The following is an 18,358-nucleotide window of genomic DNA, read 5'->3' as shown; positions in this document are numbered from 1 at the left end:
AAAAAAAAAAAAAAAAAAAAAAAAAAAAGAAAAAGCATGCATCAAGATATTCTCCATATTTTAAATCAAAGTTTTTAAAATGTTACCACCTTTTTATCTAACCATCTAATATTTTGGCAGAAATAATTTTTTAAAGTGATCACATGCTGGCTATGGCACTGATTTTAGCCATATCCTACCAAGCGCAACATAGCAAAACGAAAGACCACACACAATATTTACAAGAAAACTAGATGACAATTTAAGAAGGTATCATCCCCAAAAACCCTCTAATATGAACAAGCAGGGCATGACTAGGTAAGTATCAATATCTACACAAGAGGAAGAGAAACACAACTTGTCTTGCAATGACCCTACAAACCTGAAACTCTCACATTCACCAGCAGTATTAACTGGTAAGAGTGGAAAAAAAGCCTACATTCTACATTAAGATTGCTCCTTACAGCAAAAAACACTCAAGTATGTAAAAGCCCTAGAAAAGGTGGACGGACCACTCTTCAGTGAACAAATCACTCTGAGACAAAAATGGCCCCTACCTCAAAACCCAACCTGAAAGTCACCATAGACAACAGTATCCCTAATACAACAATCTCTAAAAGAAAATATTAAATTCCCTTTAGTTGCACAATTTTAAACAGAAATACATGCATGAATCCAACCAACCTCAGATTTAAAATATTTGAGAAAAAAGAAATTATACTGAAATGTAGATATTTATCATCATTACTCTCTAAACAATAAGGTATAAAAACTATTTACATATCATTTACATTGTATTGGGTGTTATAAGTAAACTGGAGAAGCACCAAGGATATGCACAGGTTATATGCAAATATTATGCCATTTTACATCAGGGACTGACCATCCACAGATTTTGATGTCCAAGGGAGGTCCTGAAACAAATCCCCCCCCCAGATGCCAAGGGACAACCATACTTTGCTATTAGTTGACAGAAAACTACCTCACCCTCCCCATTCCTCCCAGATATACACAATAGTGCAAAAATTACAAATGTTCTTTAAGACATCTCAATTTCCTCAAATTTCAAATATTTCTATAGCATATATTATTCTCCAGTTTCATCACCTACAAATGGAAATATTAGCACCTACCTCCCAATATTGGTGTGGTAAGATTTTTAGTTAACTGAGAACAATAAATTCAAGATGCATATATTAAACAGAAAGCTTAGACTCACTTCAAGCTAAAATACTTATATCAGTCTCATCACCTATATGTTTCAAATTTATGCCTCTACAATATAACAATTACTTAAAAGTTTTTTGTACTTGAGGTCACCGGAAAATAGTCAAAATTACAAATGTTAAGGGTACGCCAGTCATCTATCTTACTGACCCTTCCACATTCAACCTTGTCACAACTGCCCTAACATTCCCCGCAGTGCTTAAGTCCTATCATGGTGTAACACAAGGAAAGGAGGACTAGACAAGCACATGCAGTCAAGCTTCAGTAAGCCACTTAAAAATATCAGAAATTACAGAAAACAAGAATTATAAAGTCCAACCAAAAGTAAAAAGCTCCTAATTCTTTCATTTATTTATTTATTTATTTATTTATTTTTGGAGGCAGAGTCTCACCCTTTTGCACAGGCTAGAGTGCTGTGACATGATCTCAACTCACTGCAACCTCCACCTCCTGGATTCAAGTGATTCTCCCGCCTCAGCCTCCTGAGTAGCTGGGACTACAGGCACCTGCCACCATGCCCAGCTAATTTTTTATATTTTTAGTAGAGACAGGGATTCACCATGTTGGTCTCGAACTCCCGACCTCAGATGATCCACCCACCTCAAGTTCCCAAAGTGCTGGGATTACAGGCGTGAGCTACCGTGCCTGGCATAAAAGCTCCAAATTTTAACAGTGGTTTTGAGAAGATTCTAGCACTGTTACAGTAGAAGAGGAGGATGTAAGACAACTGAAAAAAAGACAAGTGGTATGTATCAATAAAACGTATATTACAAGAGGATGTGGAGCCGGAATGCCTGAGTATAAAACCCAGTTCCATTACTCATCAGCAGTACAACCCTGGACAAATTATTTAAGCCTTGTAAGCCTTAACAGCCTCATTTTTAAAAAGGAGAGACCTACTTCAGATAGTAGTTGTAAAGACTATATCAGGTTATGCATATGAAATATTTCATAATGTCTAACACAAAATAAATGATCATTAAATATTTGCCTTTTAGGAATAAAAAGAAAGGTGAGGCATGGTGACTCACACCTGTAATCCCAACACTTTGGGAAGCTCAGGTAGGTGTACCATCTGAGGTCAGGAGTTCCAGACAGGACTGGCCAACATGGTGAAACCCCATCTCTACTAAAAATATAAAAATTAGCTGGATGTGGTGGCAGGCACCTGTAATCTCAGCTATTCCGGAGGCTGAGGCAGGAGAATTGCTGGAACCCAGGAGGCAGAGGTTGCAGTGAGCTGACACCATGCCATTGCACTCCAGCCAGCATGACAACAGCAAGACTCTTGTCTCAAAAAAAAAAATAAAACATCTACAAAAATTAGCTGGGCATGGTGGTAGACACCTGTAATCCCAGCTACTGGGGAGGCTGAGAAAGGAGAAACGCTTGAACCTGGGAGGCAGACATTACAGTGAGCTGAGATCGTACCACGGCACTCCAACCTGGGCAACAGAGCGAAACTGTCTCAATTAAAAAAAAATAATAATTAATAAAAAAAAAATAAAAGGGAGTAATAATCCAAAGCAGGATTCCTGTACAAAAACACCTAGTTCATTAAAGACAAAGGCTGGGCACAGTGGCTCACACCTGTAATCCCAGCACTTTGGGAAGCTGAAGCGGGCGGATCACTTGAGGTCAGGAGGTGGAGACCAGCCTAGCCAATATAACATGGTGAAACCCCGTCTCCACTGAAAATACAAAAATTAGCCTGGCGTGGTGGCGGGTCCCTACAATCCCAGCTACTCAGGAGGCTGAGGCAAGAGAATTGCTTGAACCCAGGAGGCAGAGGTTGCAGTGAGCCGAGATTGCATCACTGCACTCCAGCCTGGGTGATAGAATAAGACTCTGTCTAAAAAAAAAAAAAAGGCCAGGCACAGTGGCTCACCCCTGTAATCCCAGCACTTTGGGAGGCCAAGGTGGGCAGATCATGAGGTCAAGAGATTGACACCATCCTGGCCATGCTGAAACCCCATCTCTACTAAAATATAAATAATTAGCCAGGCGTAGTGACGGGTGCCTGTAGTCCCAGCTACTCAGGAGGCTAAGGCAGGGGAATCGCTTGAACCTGGGAGACGGAGGCTGCAGTGAGCTGAGATCTTGTCACTGCACTCCAGCCTGGCAACAGAGCAAGACTCCATCTCAAAAAAAAAAAAAAAAAAAAAGAGGAGAGACAAAGACAAGCAAATTATAATGAAAGTAGAGTTTTAACCACGACTGTCCTCTAAGCAAGGGTCAAACAGATTATAAACAAAGACAAGAGAGAGATTCTGACATATACAGCTCCAAAAGGCTCTTAACTCTACAGAGCCTCTCAATAAAGCTTTTTATTTTTCTAGCCGGGTATAGTGGCACATGCCTCTGGTCCCAGCTACTCTGACGCAGGTGGATCATTTAAGCCCAGGAGGTCGAGGCTGCAGTGGGCCATGACTGCACTGCTGCACTCTAGCCTGGGTGACACAAGACCTTGTCTCAAAAAACAAAAAAGATTTTTATTTTATTTTATTTTTGCATTAAATGGTAAGTGACAACAAAAAAGCCCTAATTCCCCTTCCACATATATGCCAAGTTTTTAAAAAACCACTAAGGGCATTATGAGTATTACTTTATATTATTACTAATTTAATATTTAAATTAGCTATTATTCATTTGTTAATAGCTAATGGTGTGAGTTCTCAAAAATATGTAATATTCTTAATAGGTTACCCAAGGTATCTGATAGGTATGGAATGTGCAAGTGGTTACAGGTAGATTCCACACATATATACGTATTACAAGCAATGCAAAACCTGGGCAGCCTGATACATCAACAGGACTGCTATGGGTGAAACCAGAGAGAAGACAAGCAAAGGAACATATCAGAGAACTGGTGAACATGAAGATCTAAAATACATTTCTCAACATAAAATGTTTTTCATAGGCACATGTAATTAAACAGTGAACACTCTCCTCAATTGTTTACACTGTTATGTTTCTGTTATCAATTCAGTTTTTTGCTACATATCCTGAATAATAAACTTCTACAGTAAAAAGGGAAAAGATCTTCAGTCACAAGCAAAGGGAAAGCACGGTTTTCTGGGGACTATAAATTCCTTATCTTCTTACTAATGAGACCAGAAGCTTACTAATGATGTTTTGAAGCAACATGAAGTTTCCGACAGGTGTCCAGTAATGTCATATCCAGTAACAGCCCATAAACATTATGAACCCATAGATTCACTGGCAGGCACAAAGCGGGTCTGTAGATACAGATAAAACCACCCAGGTAACAGTAACATAGGTATTTTGAGAACCTTTTTGTGACTGTAAGGAGTTTAGTAGTAGCACTGACTGGTCTTTCTCACCCAATATAGACAATTGATTCTGAACTTTTTAATGTCTCCAAACCATTCACCAACTATTAATTACTCCCTAACAGTTAACATTTTGCATTATCAGACACTTTAACACTAAGCACCATCACCATGCCCCATTCCTCACTCCTAGTAGCTACTGCTACATCACCACCCCCAGACAAACAGTGCTGCAACACAGATTCCTCTAAGCTTTCAAGCTGGATGCAAACTTGGAGATCAGCTATTACAAGCCTCTCAATTAGCATCTGAGGAAACTGTGTCCAATAGTAATTTAAGTGATGAAAATCACTTAAAAGTAGAATAATTGGTTACAGTAACTCCCACTTAGGGGACACTCACTATGTGCCAGGTGCTGCATTAAGCACCTTATAAATATAAACTCATTTAATCCCACAACACCCCTTTAGACAGATCTACTTTATTACCTATATTTACACACCTGGAAATTAAGGGAGAGAAGTCAGCTTCGGTCACATAGTAGCTACATGACGGAATTCGGAATTCAAACCTATGTCTGTTTTGTGCTCTTCTAACTGTCCAATCAGAGTTCATTCCACAAGATTAATACCTGGACTTATTTCTTGAGCTATGTTCACTCTATTTAAGCCCAGCATACGGGTAATTTTTACTCTCCCCCAAATGTTTATATCTATTGCTTTATACTGTATTATTCAATACTTTATATTGTATTATTCAAGTCCTTACAACAGTTGAAACAACTAAAGGTATGAACCCCATTTTTTAAGTGAGGAAACAAGTTCACAAACAGTTTGTCCAAAGTCTCACCAAGAAGTAGCAAAGCTAAATTTGGAACTCAAGCAACGCTCTCTCCAAGATACAACACTATTCCACCATCACCACATGCTAACTCACGTGTAATTAGGAAACTAGCCAACAACTAGTAACAACTAAACTGAACATGAAAAACATGAGCTTATTTGGGGACCCAAAAGAATGAAGATTAGAAAAATTAACTCTAGTTAGAAAATAAAGTTACTGTGCCTAACTTTCAGCGCACCATTCAGGTTTACATGATGTGATAAAAAAGAAACTGTGATTTTATTCATGTTCATACCTTAATAACTTCACCCACTGGAATATTTAGAAGCAAAAGGGCATCCATTCAACTAATATTTACTGAAAATCTATTGAGCTTCCTCTGTGTACCATTGTGATGACAGCACAAGAGGACTTTAGGTGGCACATGGATAATTCCTATTTTAGTAATTTCAGTATTTATAGATTGTAAAGTGACTTAGAAAAGCCTAATTACTACAACAAGCCAATGGCTTCAGATCTTATTTCCCACAACAAGATTAAGGGGAAAAAATCAACACAGTGGTTATGGGGGTGGGGGCCAGGGGTTGTGGGCTTGACTTTTATCTGCAATATTTTTTCCACTTAAGAAAAAATTTTTGAGGGAAAAAAACTCAGCTGACCTGAAGAAAAGCATTAAAGAAGTAATTATACGAGGGCCGGGCGCAGTGGCTCAAGCCTGTAATCCCAGCACTCTGGGAGGCCGAGGCGGGTGGATCACGAGGTCAAGAGATCGAGACCATCCTGGTCAACATGGTGAAACCCCGTCTCTACTAAAAATACAAAAAATTAGCTGGGCATGGTGGCACGTGCCTGTAATCCCAGCTGCTGGGGAGGCTGAGGCAGGAGAATTGCCTGAACCCAGGAGGCGGAGGTTGCGGTGAGCCGAGATCACGCCATTGCACTCCAGCCTGGGTAACATGAGTGAAACTCCGTCTCAAGAAAAAAAAAAAGAAAAAGAAAAAGAAGTAATTATACAGATGTTACAAGACTGTAGAAAAATTCATAAAGGTAGTATTTGGCTGACATTTTAGAAACAATTTTCAAAGTGTTCAAGAAACACGTTAGACAAAACAAAACAAAATTCCCTCTTAAGAAACTGCACAGAAGCCATGCACAATGGCTCACATCTGTAATCCCAGCACATCAGGAGGCCGAAGCAGGTGAATCACTTGAGGTTAAGAGTTCAAGACTAGCCTTGCCAACATGGTAAAACCAGTCTCTACTAAAAATACGAAAATTAACTGGGAGTGGTAGTGTGCACCTGTAGTTCCAGCTAGTTGGGAGGCTGAGGTAGCAGAATCGCTTGAACCCAGGAGGCAGAGGTTCAAATGAGCTGAGATCTCAACACTCAACTCCAGCCTGGGTGACAGAGTGAGACTCTGTTTCAAAAAAACAAAAAAAAACAAAAAAACAAAAAAAAAAAGGAAAGAAAGAAAAAAGAAACCCCACAGAAGGATCTAATAGCCTCAAGGGCTTAAGAAGAATTTTTTTATAATAATTTATAAAATTATTATAAAGGGTTCTCAGTTGTTAACTATTTTTAAATAACCTTTAATTTTCTCACTGTTATGTCAAAATACCTTAACACAAGGAGCTTCAAACTGTAGGCAGAGGGAAAAAAAAAAAAAAGTCAAAATATGCATTATCAACAACATAAAAACGAGTATTATTTCTTGAGCATTTACTGTGCATACCAAGCACTGTGCCGAGTTTCCTATGTATTGCCTGCCCACACTTCCAGGTACTATTATTATCCCATTTTATAAATAAAGGAAGTGAGTTAAGAGGGATGTAAAAGCTTTCCTAAAAAGCAGAATCCTAAGAAGATGGCAATGGTGCTACAGTTTTTCATCTCTCTAAAACCTTATGGCCAAACTAGAGAGCAAAACCAAAAAGCAATGGCCCATATTTACAACAAAAGTAGCTGACACAGTAGTCCCACAGATCCCAAAAAGTGGGTGAGGAAAAACTGACAGTCACATGACCTGAACATTATGTGACAGAGAAAACAGAGAGAAGTCAAGGTGTATCTCAAAGGCCCAGAAAAAGGAGAATCATAAAACAGCCAACAGGTGTTCACTGGAAATCACTGCAGAACAATTTGAGAACAGCAACTGAAACTGAGATGGGTTTTACCAACTCCAGCAATGAGTGAATAGCCTGCTCTTGAGTTCTAAAAGACAAATCAGGTCTTACTAACTTGAGCTCTTGAAAGTGACCCAACAGTGCTCCAATCCAGAGGTAAGCCCCACGATGAGGAGAAAGGGCCAAGAGAAATGAAGACAAGGTTCAAAAAAAAAAAAAAAAGCAGGAGTGGCGAACACAGCCTGGAATTTCAGAATGCAAACTGCCATGTTCTTAAAGTACTTCACAAAAACAGTAAGAGTGCTCTATGTACTTAGAAAAGCTACTCTGAGCCATAACGCCTCTTAAAAGCTGAGGAAAACTAATTTCAAATAAAAATGATCAACAGCAATATATTGGGGTCAAATCCAATGACACTATTGTAAGAAAAAGAGAGTAAGGAGTAGATCAGCATCCCTATAGACAACAAAATCCAGAAAGACTAATTCAAAACAGATCAAAACTGCATTACCTATTTCAAAATGATCTACAAGACATTGGGAAAACTGATACAAGACAACATAAGTCAAAATCAGAGAAATTTAGAAGCACGATGTAATTCAGGAAAAAATGAAAAATAAAAGAAATAAAATCACTTCTGAAATAGACTAAACTAGAAGATACACCAGAATAAATGAATACAACAGAAAATGTAATGAGTCTTTCAAAGAAGGATATTTCTAAAACATCAAAATAGATTTAAATTTTCTCTTCAAAAGACACTGCCAAGAGAATGAAGACACAAGGCACAAAGTGGTAGCAAATATTTGCATATCATATCAGATAAAGACCCTGAATCCAGAATATAGAAAGAACTCTCAAAACCACAAACAATCCAATTTTAAAATCAGTGAAGATTTGAACAATCGCTTTACTGAAGACATACAGATGGCAAATGAACACATGAAAAGATGTTCAACATCATGTCATTAGAAAAACACAAATTAAGGCCAAGTGTGGTGGCTCATGCCTGTAATCCCAGCACTATGGGAGGCTGAGGCAGGCAGATCACCTGAGGCTGGGAGTTCTCCAACATGGAGAAACCCTGTCTCTACTAAAAATACAAAATTAGCCAGGCATAGTGGCATGCACCTACGGTCCCAGCTACTTGGGATGCTGATGCAGAAGAACAGCTTGAACCCTGGAGGCAGAAATTCTAGTGAGCCGAGGCTGCACTGCATTCCAGCCCAGGTGACAGAGGGAGTCTCCAACTCAAAAAGAAAAAAAAAAAAATGTGGCATATTCATACAGCGAATCTACTCAGAAATTTAAAAAAATGAAAACTATGTTGAATACAAGAAGCCAAAGAATCATACTGTTATGATTTCATTTACATAAAATTCTAGAACTCACAAACTAATCTGCATTGACAAAAAGTTGCTTGGAGGAAAGGGAGCACCCGCAGGAAGGGTAGATTACAATGGAGCATGAGGAAACTTCTGGAAATAATGAATGAATATGTTCACAATCTTTACTCTTGTGGTTTCCAGAGTGTAGATGTTAAAATTTAGCAACCTATACATTTTCAATACAGTGTATTTGTATCAATTATACCTCAATAACACTGCTTTTTAAAAAATGACTCAAAAAAAGAATTTAAGACAAAATGACAAGTACTGAAGATGTGCAAAGATGCAGCAATATAGTCTCCCTCCCTTCCCCCACCAGACAATAATTCAATAATAATCACTGTCTTGGAATATTTAATACTTTTGAAAAATGTAAAATTCCATATTGAAAGACTACACTACCAGTGTGCAGATAGGTGGATTTAAAAAAAAAAAAAAAAAGACCACACTATATACCTGAGTACAGTGACTTCAAAATATGCAACATGTATTTTCAAAACATTTTTAAATATCTAGTCTCAAAAAAACCACTGTATTTTGGCTAGTCGCAGTGGCTCACACCTGTAATCACAGCACTTTGGGAGGCCAAGGCGGGCAGATCACAAGGTCAGGAGTTTGAGACCAGCCTGGTTGATATGGTGAAAGCCCCGTCCCTACTAAAAATATAAAACTTAGCTGTGCTTGGTGGCAGGTGCCTGTAATCCCAGCTACTCAGGAGGCTGAGGCAGGAGAATTGCTTGAACCTGAGAGGCGGAGGTTGCAGTGAGCCAAAGATCATGCCATTACAATCCACCCAGGGTGACAGAGTAAGACTCCAACTAAAAAAATAAAAAGAAAGAAAAAGAAAAACCACTGTATTTTAAAGAAAAAAAAATCTTTTAGGAAGGTTAGGCAAAAAGAGTGGACAGTTAATAAGGTAAAAAATATTATCACCAGATGTTAACAGCTTGCCAGGCATGGTAACACCGCTGTAATCCCAGCACTTTAAGAGGCCTACAAAGTGGGAAGACAGCTTGAGCTTGAGAGTTCAAGCTCAGGAGACCAGCCTAAAAAGATGGTAAAAACATGGTGAAACCCCGTCTCTACAGAAAACACAAAAATTAGTCAGTCATGGCGGCATGTGCCTGTAGTCCCAGCTACTTGGAGGGCTGAGGTGAGACTCTGTCTCAAAAATCAATAGATTTTAACAGTTTTATTGAGGAAAACAACAGAATTAACAAACTTAAGATACTCAAGGGTAGAAAATGTGAACCAAATATTTTATTTCCAGCCAAAGTGGCCTTCAAGGATAAAGGGCACATGCCAGGCACGGTGACTCATGCCTATGATCCCAGCTCTTAGGGAGACAGAGGTGGGAGGATAGCTTGAGCTCAGGAGTTCGAGGCCTGCTTGGGCAATACAGAGAGACCCCATTCTCCACAAAGCAGGGGGGGGGGGCCGCAAAAAACAAACAAACAAAAAAAGGGCAGATAACATACAAGACATAAAATAAGAACTCCAGGCCGGCCACAGTGGCTCACGCCTGTAATCTCAGCACTTTGGGAGGCCGAGGTGGGCAGATCACTTTGAAATCAGGAGTTCAAGACCAGCCTGGCCAACATGGCGAAACCCTGTTTCAACTAAAAATACAAACGATTAGCCGGGCATGGTGGAGTGCACCTGTAACTCCAGCTATTCAGGAGGCTGAGGCAGAAAAATCACTTGAACCGGGAGGCAGAGACTGCAGTGAGCCGAGATCGCGCCACTGTACTTCAGCCTGGGCAACAGAGCACAACTCTGTCTCAAAAAAAACAAAACAACTGTGGGAGGCCGAGGCGGGTGCATCACGAGGTCAAGAGATCGAGACCATCCCGGTCAGCATGGTGAAACCCCGTCTCTACTAAAAATACAAAAAATTAGCTGGGCATGGTGGCGCGTGCCTGTAATCCCAGCGACTCAGGAGGCTGAGGCAGGAGAATTGCCTGAACCTGGGAGGCGGAGGTTGCGGTAAGCCGAGATCGTGCCATTGCACTCCAGACTGGGTAACAAGAGCGAAACTCCGTCTCAAAAAAAAAAACAAAGCAAACACACACAAAAAATACTCCAGAAATATTGTTTCAATAAGCCCCTTCTCAATAATCTATTAAGAGAATAAGCTTCATTCAGACAACCAAACTGACTAGAGACAGAGACAATATAATGACAATGACATAAGGACTGACTGTAGCCAGGAAATATCTAACTAGTGTAAAATTAAGATTAAAAGATAAAAGGGAAAGTCGGCCAGCCAGGGCGGTGGCTCACGACTGTAATCCCAGCACTCTGGGAGGCGGAGGCAGAGGCAAAAGGATTATTTGAGGCCAGGAGTTGGAGAATAGCCTGGTCGACATGGTGAAAACCTCTACTAAACATCTCTACTAATAACACAAAAATCAGCCAGGCAATGGTAGTACACACCAGTAATCTCAGCTACTGGGGAGGCTGAGGCACAAGAATCGCTTGAACCCAACCGGCAGAGGTTGCAGTGAGCTATGATGGTGCCAACTGCACACCAACCTGGACAAGAGAGAGAGACTCTATTTCAAAAAAACAAAAGGGGAAGTTATTTGCTCAGACAATGTAAATAGAACAACTTTTTCAAAATGGGGGCTAGAAATTGGGAGAGCACATGTAAAAAAATTTTAACATTCCTAGTCATTACATCGGTGGCAGTAATATTTGTATTATTATTTCAGACTTTCTGATGTGTAATGTTGGTTATAGTCAGTAATTACAAGACATCCTGATTCTATCATCCCCCGCCTGTGTTCTTCAGAACCAGCATTTTTGGTATGCAAGAAGTTAATTAAAAACCCTGTGCACTTCCATATTTATTGCAGCACTATTTAAAACAGCCAAAATATGAAACCAGCTCAGTGCAATGGCTCCATGCCTTTGTAATCTTAGCACTTTGGAAGGATTGCTTGAGACCAGGAGTTGGAGATCAGCCTAGGCAACATAGCATGACCTTGTTTCTACAAAAAAAAATTTATAAATTAGCCAGGCATGGTGGCATGTATCCTATGTGTAAGTCCTAGCTACTCAGGAGGCTGAGGCAAGAGGATCCCTTGGGCCTAGGAGTTTGAGGTTACAGTGAGCTATGACTGAGCTACTGCATTAAATCCTGGGTGACAGTAAGACCCTACCTCAAAAATATATTTTTTTAAAACAGGAACCAGCCTGAGTTCCCATCAACAGGTAAGAAAATGTGGCATATTATCCAGCCATAAAAAAAAATTAGATCCTGTCATTTGCAGCAATATGGATGGAACTGTAGGCATTATGTTAAGTAAAGTAAGTCAAGCACAGAAAGACAAACATCACATTTTCACATATGTGGGAGCTAAAAAAGTGGATCTCACAAAGAGTCTAAGACAGGAGATTACTAGTGACTGGGCAACGGATGGGGGAGATAAAAGGGGGAAAAAATAATACACATGTATTTAGTACCACCAAACTGTGCACTTAAAAATATGGTAAAGATGGTAAATTATGTAAGTGTGTGTGTGCACGTGTATGTGTTTGAGACACGGTCTTACTCTTGCCCAGGCTGGAGTGCAGTGGCACAATCACGGCTCACTGAGGCGTCAACCTCCCAGGCTCAGGTGATCCTCCCACCTCCTCCTCATCCCTAGGAATAGCTGAGACTACAGGCACGCCACCACATTTGGCTAATTTTTTGCATTTTTTGTAGAGACGGGTTTTACCATGTGGCCCAGGCCGGTTCTTGATCACCTGGGCTGAAGCAACCCTGGGCTACCTGCCTCAGCCTCTCAAAGTTCTGGGAACAAAGGCATGAATCATCGCATTTGGCCAGTAAATTATATGAGTATCTAAAAAAAATATAATATTCCCGATGCTGAATTGCAAGTCTTAGTATTTTATCTAGCTGAGTAATACAAACATCTCTGCCACCAGGATTGTAGTCTTGAAATACCATTTCCACTAAAAGGCAGGTTTCTTGAGAAATGTCTGGTTCACATTTGGGCAGGAAATGAGTGTGGAACATATCCTCATACCTGAGAGTAAGGATACTGTCAAACACTACTAAGGTCATGTCAAAAGGACTCTGGAGCCAACTGAAAAAGGCTACCACTGGCCAAATGGGAGACAACTTGACCATCAAAAAGGATAGTAACTGCAACTCAAGCCCATCAAATACATTTAAATCCATGACTGAAACCCATCAAATGTTTAAATTCATAATTGAAACATACCATATGCTCCTGTTTATTCAACACATACTATATATTTAGCATAATGTCAGAAACTACGTTACCTTCAGAAGAGTTCCAGAAAATGTCCCATTTTCAGGTGAAAGTAATCTTTCCAACATAAAAACAATTTTTTGAAGTCGCCAGAAACAATTCATTTAGGGATTATTTTAGTTATATACCTATATAGTTTCCCTCTTCATATCAATTCAGTATGTCTTGGCATTTTTTCCTAACTTCCTATATCAGATGTTTACAGGTAATTTTAACAGACTAAGAAGTAAAATTGTTCAAATTTTTCCTATAACCCCCTCCATTTTTCCCACAACCTCCTCCATTGTAAAAGCCTACACTTACAATTCTAAAACCTTTCTAAAGCTAAAACAAAAAGTGTCAAATCAAATGTTTTTTTGAAAAGAAAAATAAATAGCCTAGGGGGTCACTGATTTTGATCCATAAACAGTTTCACGTATTACTTCTGTTAATGCTTTCTTGTTATTATGCATCAGTGAAAATAAAACCAGAAATATGACATTTTTTTTAAGACAGAGTCTCACTCTGTCACTCAGGCTGCAGTACAGTGGCACCATCATGGCTCACTGCAGCCTCAACCTCCCAGGTTCCAGCAATCCTCCTGCCTGAGCCTTGGAGTAAAAAGATAAAAGCATGTACCAACATGCCCAGATATTTTTAAATTTTTTGTCCTGAGCTCAAGTGATTCTGTTTCCCAAAGTGCTGAGATACAAGGGTGAGCCACCACATCAGGTGGAAATGCTTATCTTAAGCAATCCACCCATCCTAAAACATAACAAGGGTCTAAACTGCTATTCTTTAAATTTTCATTCTCTTGTTACACTCTCGCACACTAGACAAAGCTTAATTTAGCCATAAATGGCTAACAGAAATTCTGCAAATTTCAGTATCAAAGGTATGTCATATTGATAAAAATAAACGCCTAAAGCAAAATGCATAAATACTGGTTGCTTACATTAAAAAAAAAATTTTCCAAATTCCATTGAATATAAGAATCCAAGTACACCAATCATTTCGGTATAAAATATGCTTAGTGAATATATAAACACCTAACATGGGGTGAGGGTAGAGAATTTTAAGTCCTCTTCTACCACAATAAAATAACTGTCCAAAAAAAAAAAAAAAAATCAGGCATTTCCCCAGCCACTTGGTGTTCCATTAAGACAGAATATTAGGCCGGGCGCAGTGGCTCACGCCTGTAATCCCAGCACTTTGGGAGGCCGAGGCGGGTGGATCACGAGGTCAAGAGATCGAGACCATCCTCGTCAACACGGTGAAACCTCGTCTCTACTAAAAATACAAAAAATTAGCTGGGCATGGTGGCACGTGCCTGTAATCCCAGTTACTCAGGAGGCTGAGGCAGGAGAATTGCCTGAACCCAGGAGGCGGAGGTTGCGGTGAGCCGAGATCACGCCATTGCACTCCAGCCTGGGTAACAAGAGCAAAACTCCGTCTCAAAAAAAAAAAAAAAAAAAAAAAAGAAAAAAGAGACAGAATATTAAAAAGCTATCTTTTAGAAGCTTTCAACTATTCATATATTTATAGGCAATGTGTTTTATCAAAAAGGGAAAGCAGTGTGTACAAACCTGATAAACTGAGTAAGAGGTTTTAAGTACTCATCTCCAAATAGTTTGATATAGTCTTGTTTAAAGTAAAATGCTATTTGGCTTGACATTGTTGACAAGGCTAAGTCTGTGCCAACTAGCAATTCAAGAGGAATACTGGCAGTCTAAGCATTTGTTTTAGGGATTAATTTATTTTTGAAAGATGGCATCTGGTCATTTTTAGGCTTACCTATATAAGCACAAATTAACAGTTTTACATTAATTTGTTTTAAATCAAGACAGTCTATGAGAGACTATAATTCGAAAGTAAAAATGACTCCCCCTGCCCAGGAGGGTCTCATTTTTTAACGTAATAAATAGAAACGTAAGATTGAACACATCACAGTCACGTTCTCAAGATGACTGGTGTATTTTAACAGAAAACTAAGGAGATTCAGCTTGTAGACATGACCATTAAATCAAGCACGGAGGGAGCACAGGTTTTTTTCTTTCTAAAATTAGGCTGGTTGTTAGAAGACTAGACTACAACCATAAGCAAATCTTGTGAGAAATGAACACTTGCTAATAATAAAGCCAGAGAAAGTACACAATACTTGCTGAAAGCCACACTCATACTAGGCAGATAACCCACTTATTAACATTGAACTCAAAGAAACTTATCCCCTTTCCGGCTCCCCCAGCTCCCACCCAAAGACTACAAAAACAAGTCATCAAAGATGCACTGTCCTCTACAAATAAACTTAGCCAGTGTGTGTCCTATCACACAAACTAAAAAACATGACCTGGAATGTTTCTTTTGAACACACTCCTAACTTTTTAAGTTTCAGATTCAGAACATTTGGAAACAAGCTTAATAAAATGCTGTGCATATATAACAAGTTAACTATGCTAGGAAGTTTATAGGACAGTCAAAACTGTAGCATCTGGAATTTGTCAGATAATCAGAGTCCTCAACATGATAAACTGAAGTGACATTTCAAACACCCACATATGCAAATATGACCAAAAAAAAAAAAAATAATAAAGGCTGGACACAGAACAGTATGAGAAAATACCACCAAGACTCGATTAGAATCAAAGCCACAAATTCTGGGAATAAGCCTATTTGTGAAATAAGCCAAAAAGGGTCATAATGGAATAGGCATTCTTCCTTTTTCTGGCTCTTTCAGACTGATACGTTCTCTAAATATGCCAAAGCCCAGAATACAAAGAAAATTTTAACATACACACGTTTTTAAAATCCATTACAGAGGCCGGGCGTGGTGGCTCAGGCCTGTAATCCAAGCACTTTGGAGGCCAAGGCGGGCAGATCACCTGAGGTCAGGAGTTCAAGACCAGCCTGACCAACATGGTGAAACCCCGTCTTTATATAAAAAATAAAAAACAGAAAATAAAAAAATAAAAATAAAATGAAATAAAATCCATTACAGAGCATGTGTAAATAAGGAATATGTTCTTTAAATTTATACGTAAAGAAAATTTTAACATACACACGTTTTTAAAATCCATTACAGGGCATGTACAGAGTAAACAAGGATATACGTTCTTTAAATGTAAATTTATAAATTATTTAAATGACCAGGACTTCTACAATTTAGAATATTAATTATCCCAAAATACACTTTTTTCCCTTTCATAAGCAATTCTGAATAATGCACTGGTCTGTAACAATCAATGCATGTTTTCAACTCACATTGTTTCACCAGTCTTGGCTACATGACAAAGAAACTGATCCAGGACAGGACAAACTTCCTTTTTTCCCCTCTTCTCAAAATCTAGATAAAGGAAGAAAAAAAAAAAACGTTATCAGTTTTCTCAAAAGCCCTGTAAAAACAACCTTCCCTCCCAGTCCTTTCCCTTATTAAGAAGCAATTAAATAAAAAATAAAAATAAGGCCTCTCAACCAAATAACCACCTCAACCCTCCAAGTTCTACTTCCAACATGTCACCCTCTTTACAGATATCAAGAATCCTCCTAAAGGGGACACTCAACTTATCAAACCATTTTTAACCCATGGCTTCTCAAAGTGTGGTCCGGGGAAACACCAGCATCACATTAATCTGGGAATCCAGTGAAAATAAAAATCCCGAGGCCCGGACTCCCACCAATTGTTCATCTAAGTCCATAAACCTGCCTTTTCAAGAAACAACAACTACCCCAAGCAGCCGTCTCCAAATGATTCTGCAGGTCAAGCAATAATTCTCAAAACGCTGAAATCGCTCTACTCGAAGTTTGAAATTCACTGTTCTCAAGCCTGTTGCGTTGAAGTCGTGCAATCAACAACAGTGAAGGCAAACACCTTGAAATTAGGGCGCAGAAGGATGACTGCCAGAGCCTCTAAAAAGGCATCCTGAGACAACTTAAAAGTTGCAGTGCCACCCCCCGCCCCCGCAACCAACCTTTTACTTTTTCTCCCACAACACCTGGCGTGCGAGTGGCCTGGCAGTGAAAAGAGGCTGCCTGGGAGGGAGGGGTCTGCAGGTCAGCGACTCGTTCCCCGAACCGATGGGAGAACTGGGGCCCCGCAAGAGCTTCCCGGCTCCCCTCCCCCAGCCCAGACGCCGGCGGCCGACACAAAGCCAGAGCGGGGCGGGAGGGAGCTGCCCACAGGGCTCCCCGCCCCTGGGGAGGCGGAGGGGGATGGGAGCCCGGGAAGCGCGCTCCCCACACCTCGCCCGGCCCCGACCCTGGCCCTCGGGGCCACCCGCCCTGAAAGGAGAGAAAAGAGGGCTGGAGAAGATGAGGAGAAATGGAGAGGGGGCAGCTACCCCCACCTTTCAGCGCCTCCTGGAGCCTCTCGACGTCCATGGCTTCCCGGAGTCCCTCACAGCCTCCGCCTCCCTCCGCAGGTCTCCTGGGGACCGGAACGCCTCCCCCCACCCCCCCGACGCCCTCCCCCTCCCTCGCACACACTCCGGCACGCAGGCGACTGGGGGGGGAAACGAAGGGAGCCGGGGGACGCGTGCGAGAGAGCGAGACCGACAGAACGAGCACCTCCCCAAGCCGCTACCACCAACCCTCCAACATGGCGCCACGCACGTCACTGCGCGCACGCTCCCCGCCGCCGTCCTCGCTCCCGCCGCGCGCCCCCGCCCAGAGTCGGAGAGCGCGTGCGCGGCGGAGGCGTGATGTAAACGCCCAGCGCAGCCGCCCGCGGCGGCTGTGTGCCTGCGGCTGCTGGAGTCCCAGTCCCGGGCCACCCTTCGCGGAGCTGAAGACTGGACAGTGAGGCGAGAGGGTTGCAGGCGGACTCCCAGGCTTTGAATCCCTGCAATTTGCTCTCTGTGTGACCTTAAGCTATTTACTTCGCCTCTCTGGGCCTCATTTCCCCATCTGTACAATGAAGGCACTGGTACTGATGCCCTATGCAGTTGCTGTGAGAATTCAGTGTGTACACTTCGCGTTCAGAATGCGCCTAAAAAACGTTTCAGCGAGGCCAGGCGGGGGGCTGACACGGGTGTTCCCAGTACTTTGGCAGGGAGGCCTAGGCGAGAGGACCGGAGTTAGAGACCAGCCTGGGCAACAAAGTGAGACCGTCCCCGCACCTTTCTCTGTATAGAAATAAAGGCCGGGCGTGGTGGTTCACGCCTGTAATCCAAGCACTTTGGAGGCCAAAGCGGGCGGATCACCTGAGGTCGCGAGTTCAAGACCAGCCTGACCAACATGGTGAAAC

At 41.1% G+C, this 18,358-nt stretch overlaps 1 protein-coding gene and 1 long non-coding RNA gene across 3 annotated transcripts in view; both read right to left on the bottom strand.

Moving 5' to 3' along the window:
* PPP4R2 (protein phosphatase 4 regulatory subunit 2) overlaps positions 1–17,744 on the bottom strand; it is a 74,735-nt gene extending 56,991 nt beyond the window's left edge. Inside the window, exons 1-2 of one of the 2 annotated variants that reach the window (XM_032290484.1) lie at positions 17,460–17,744; positions 16,378–16,459 (exon numbers count right to left, since the gene is read on the bottom strand). In XM_032290484.1, the coding sequence (XP_032146375.1) occupies positions 16,378–16,459; positions 17,460–17,493 (116 nt within the window). In that variant the 5' untranslated portion in view covers positions 17,494–17,744. The remainder of the gene's footprint in view (positions 1–16,377; positions 16,460–17,459) is intronic. The other variant, XM_032290486.1, reaches the window with a different exon arrangement.
* LOC116559523 lies at positions 3,418–6,139 on the bottom strand. The gene is made up of 2 exons (XR_004272490.1): positions 4,896–6,139; positions 3,418–4,850 (listed from the first exon to the last, which is right to left on the bottom strand). It is a non-coding gene; the product is annotated as an uncharacterized LOC116559523 (long non-coding RNA).
* Positions 17,745–18,358: the final 614 nt, after the last annotated feature.

The sequence above is a fragment of the Sapajus apella genome, unplaced genomic scaffold (assembly GCF_009761245.1).
Source record: "Sapajus apella isolate SASKATOON/1434 unplaced genomic scaffold, GSC_monkey_1.0 scaffold23, whole genome shotgun sequence".
Taxonomy (NCBI): Eukaryota; Metazoa; Chordata; class Mammalia; order Primates; family Cebidae; genus Sapajus; species Sapajus apella.
This window is presented reverse-complemented; position numbering and strand designations above follow the sequence as displayed.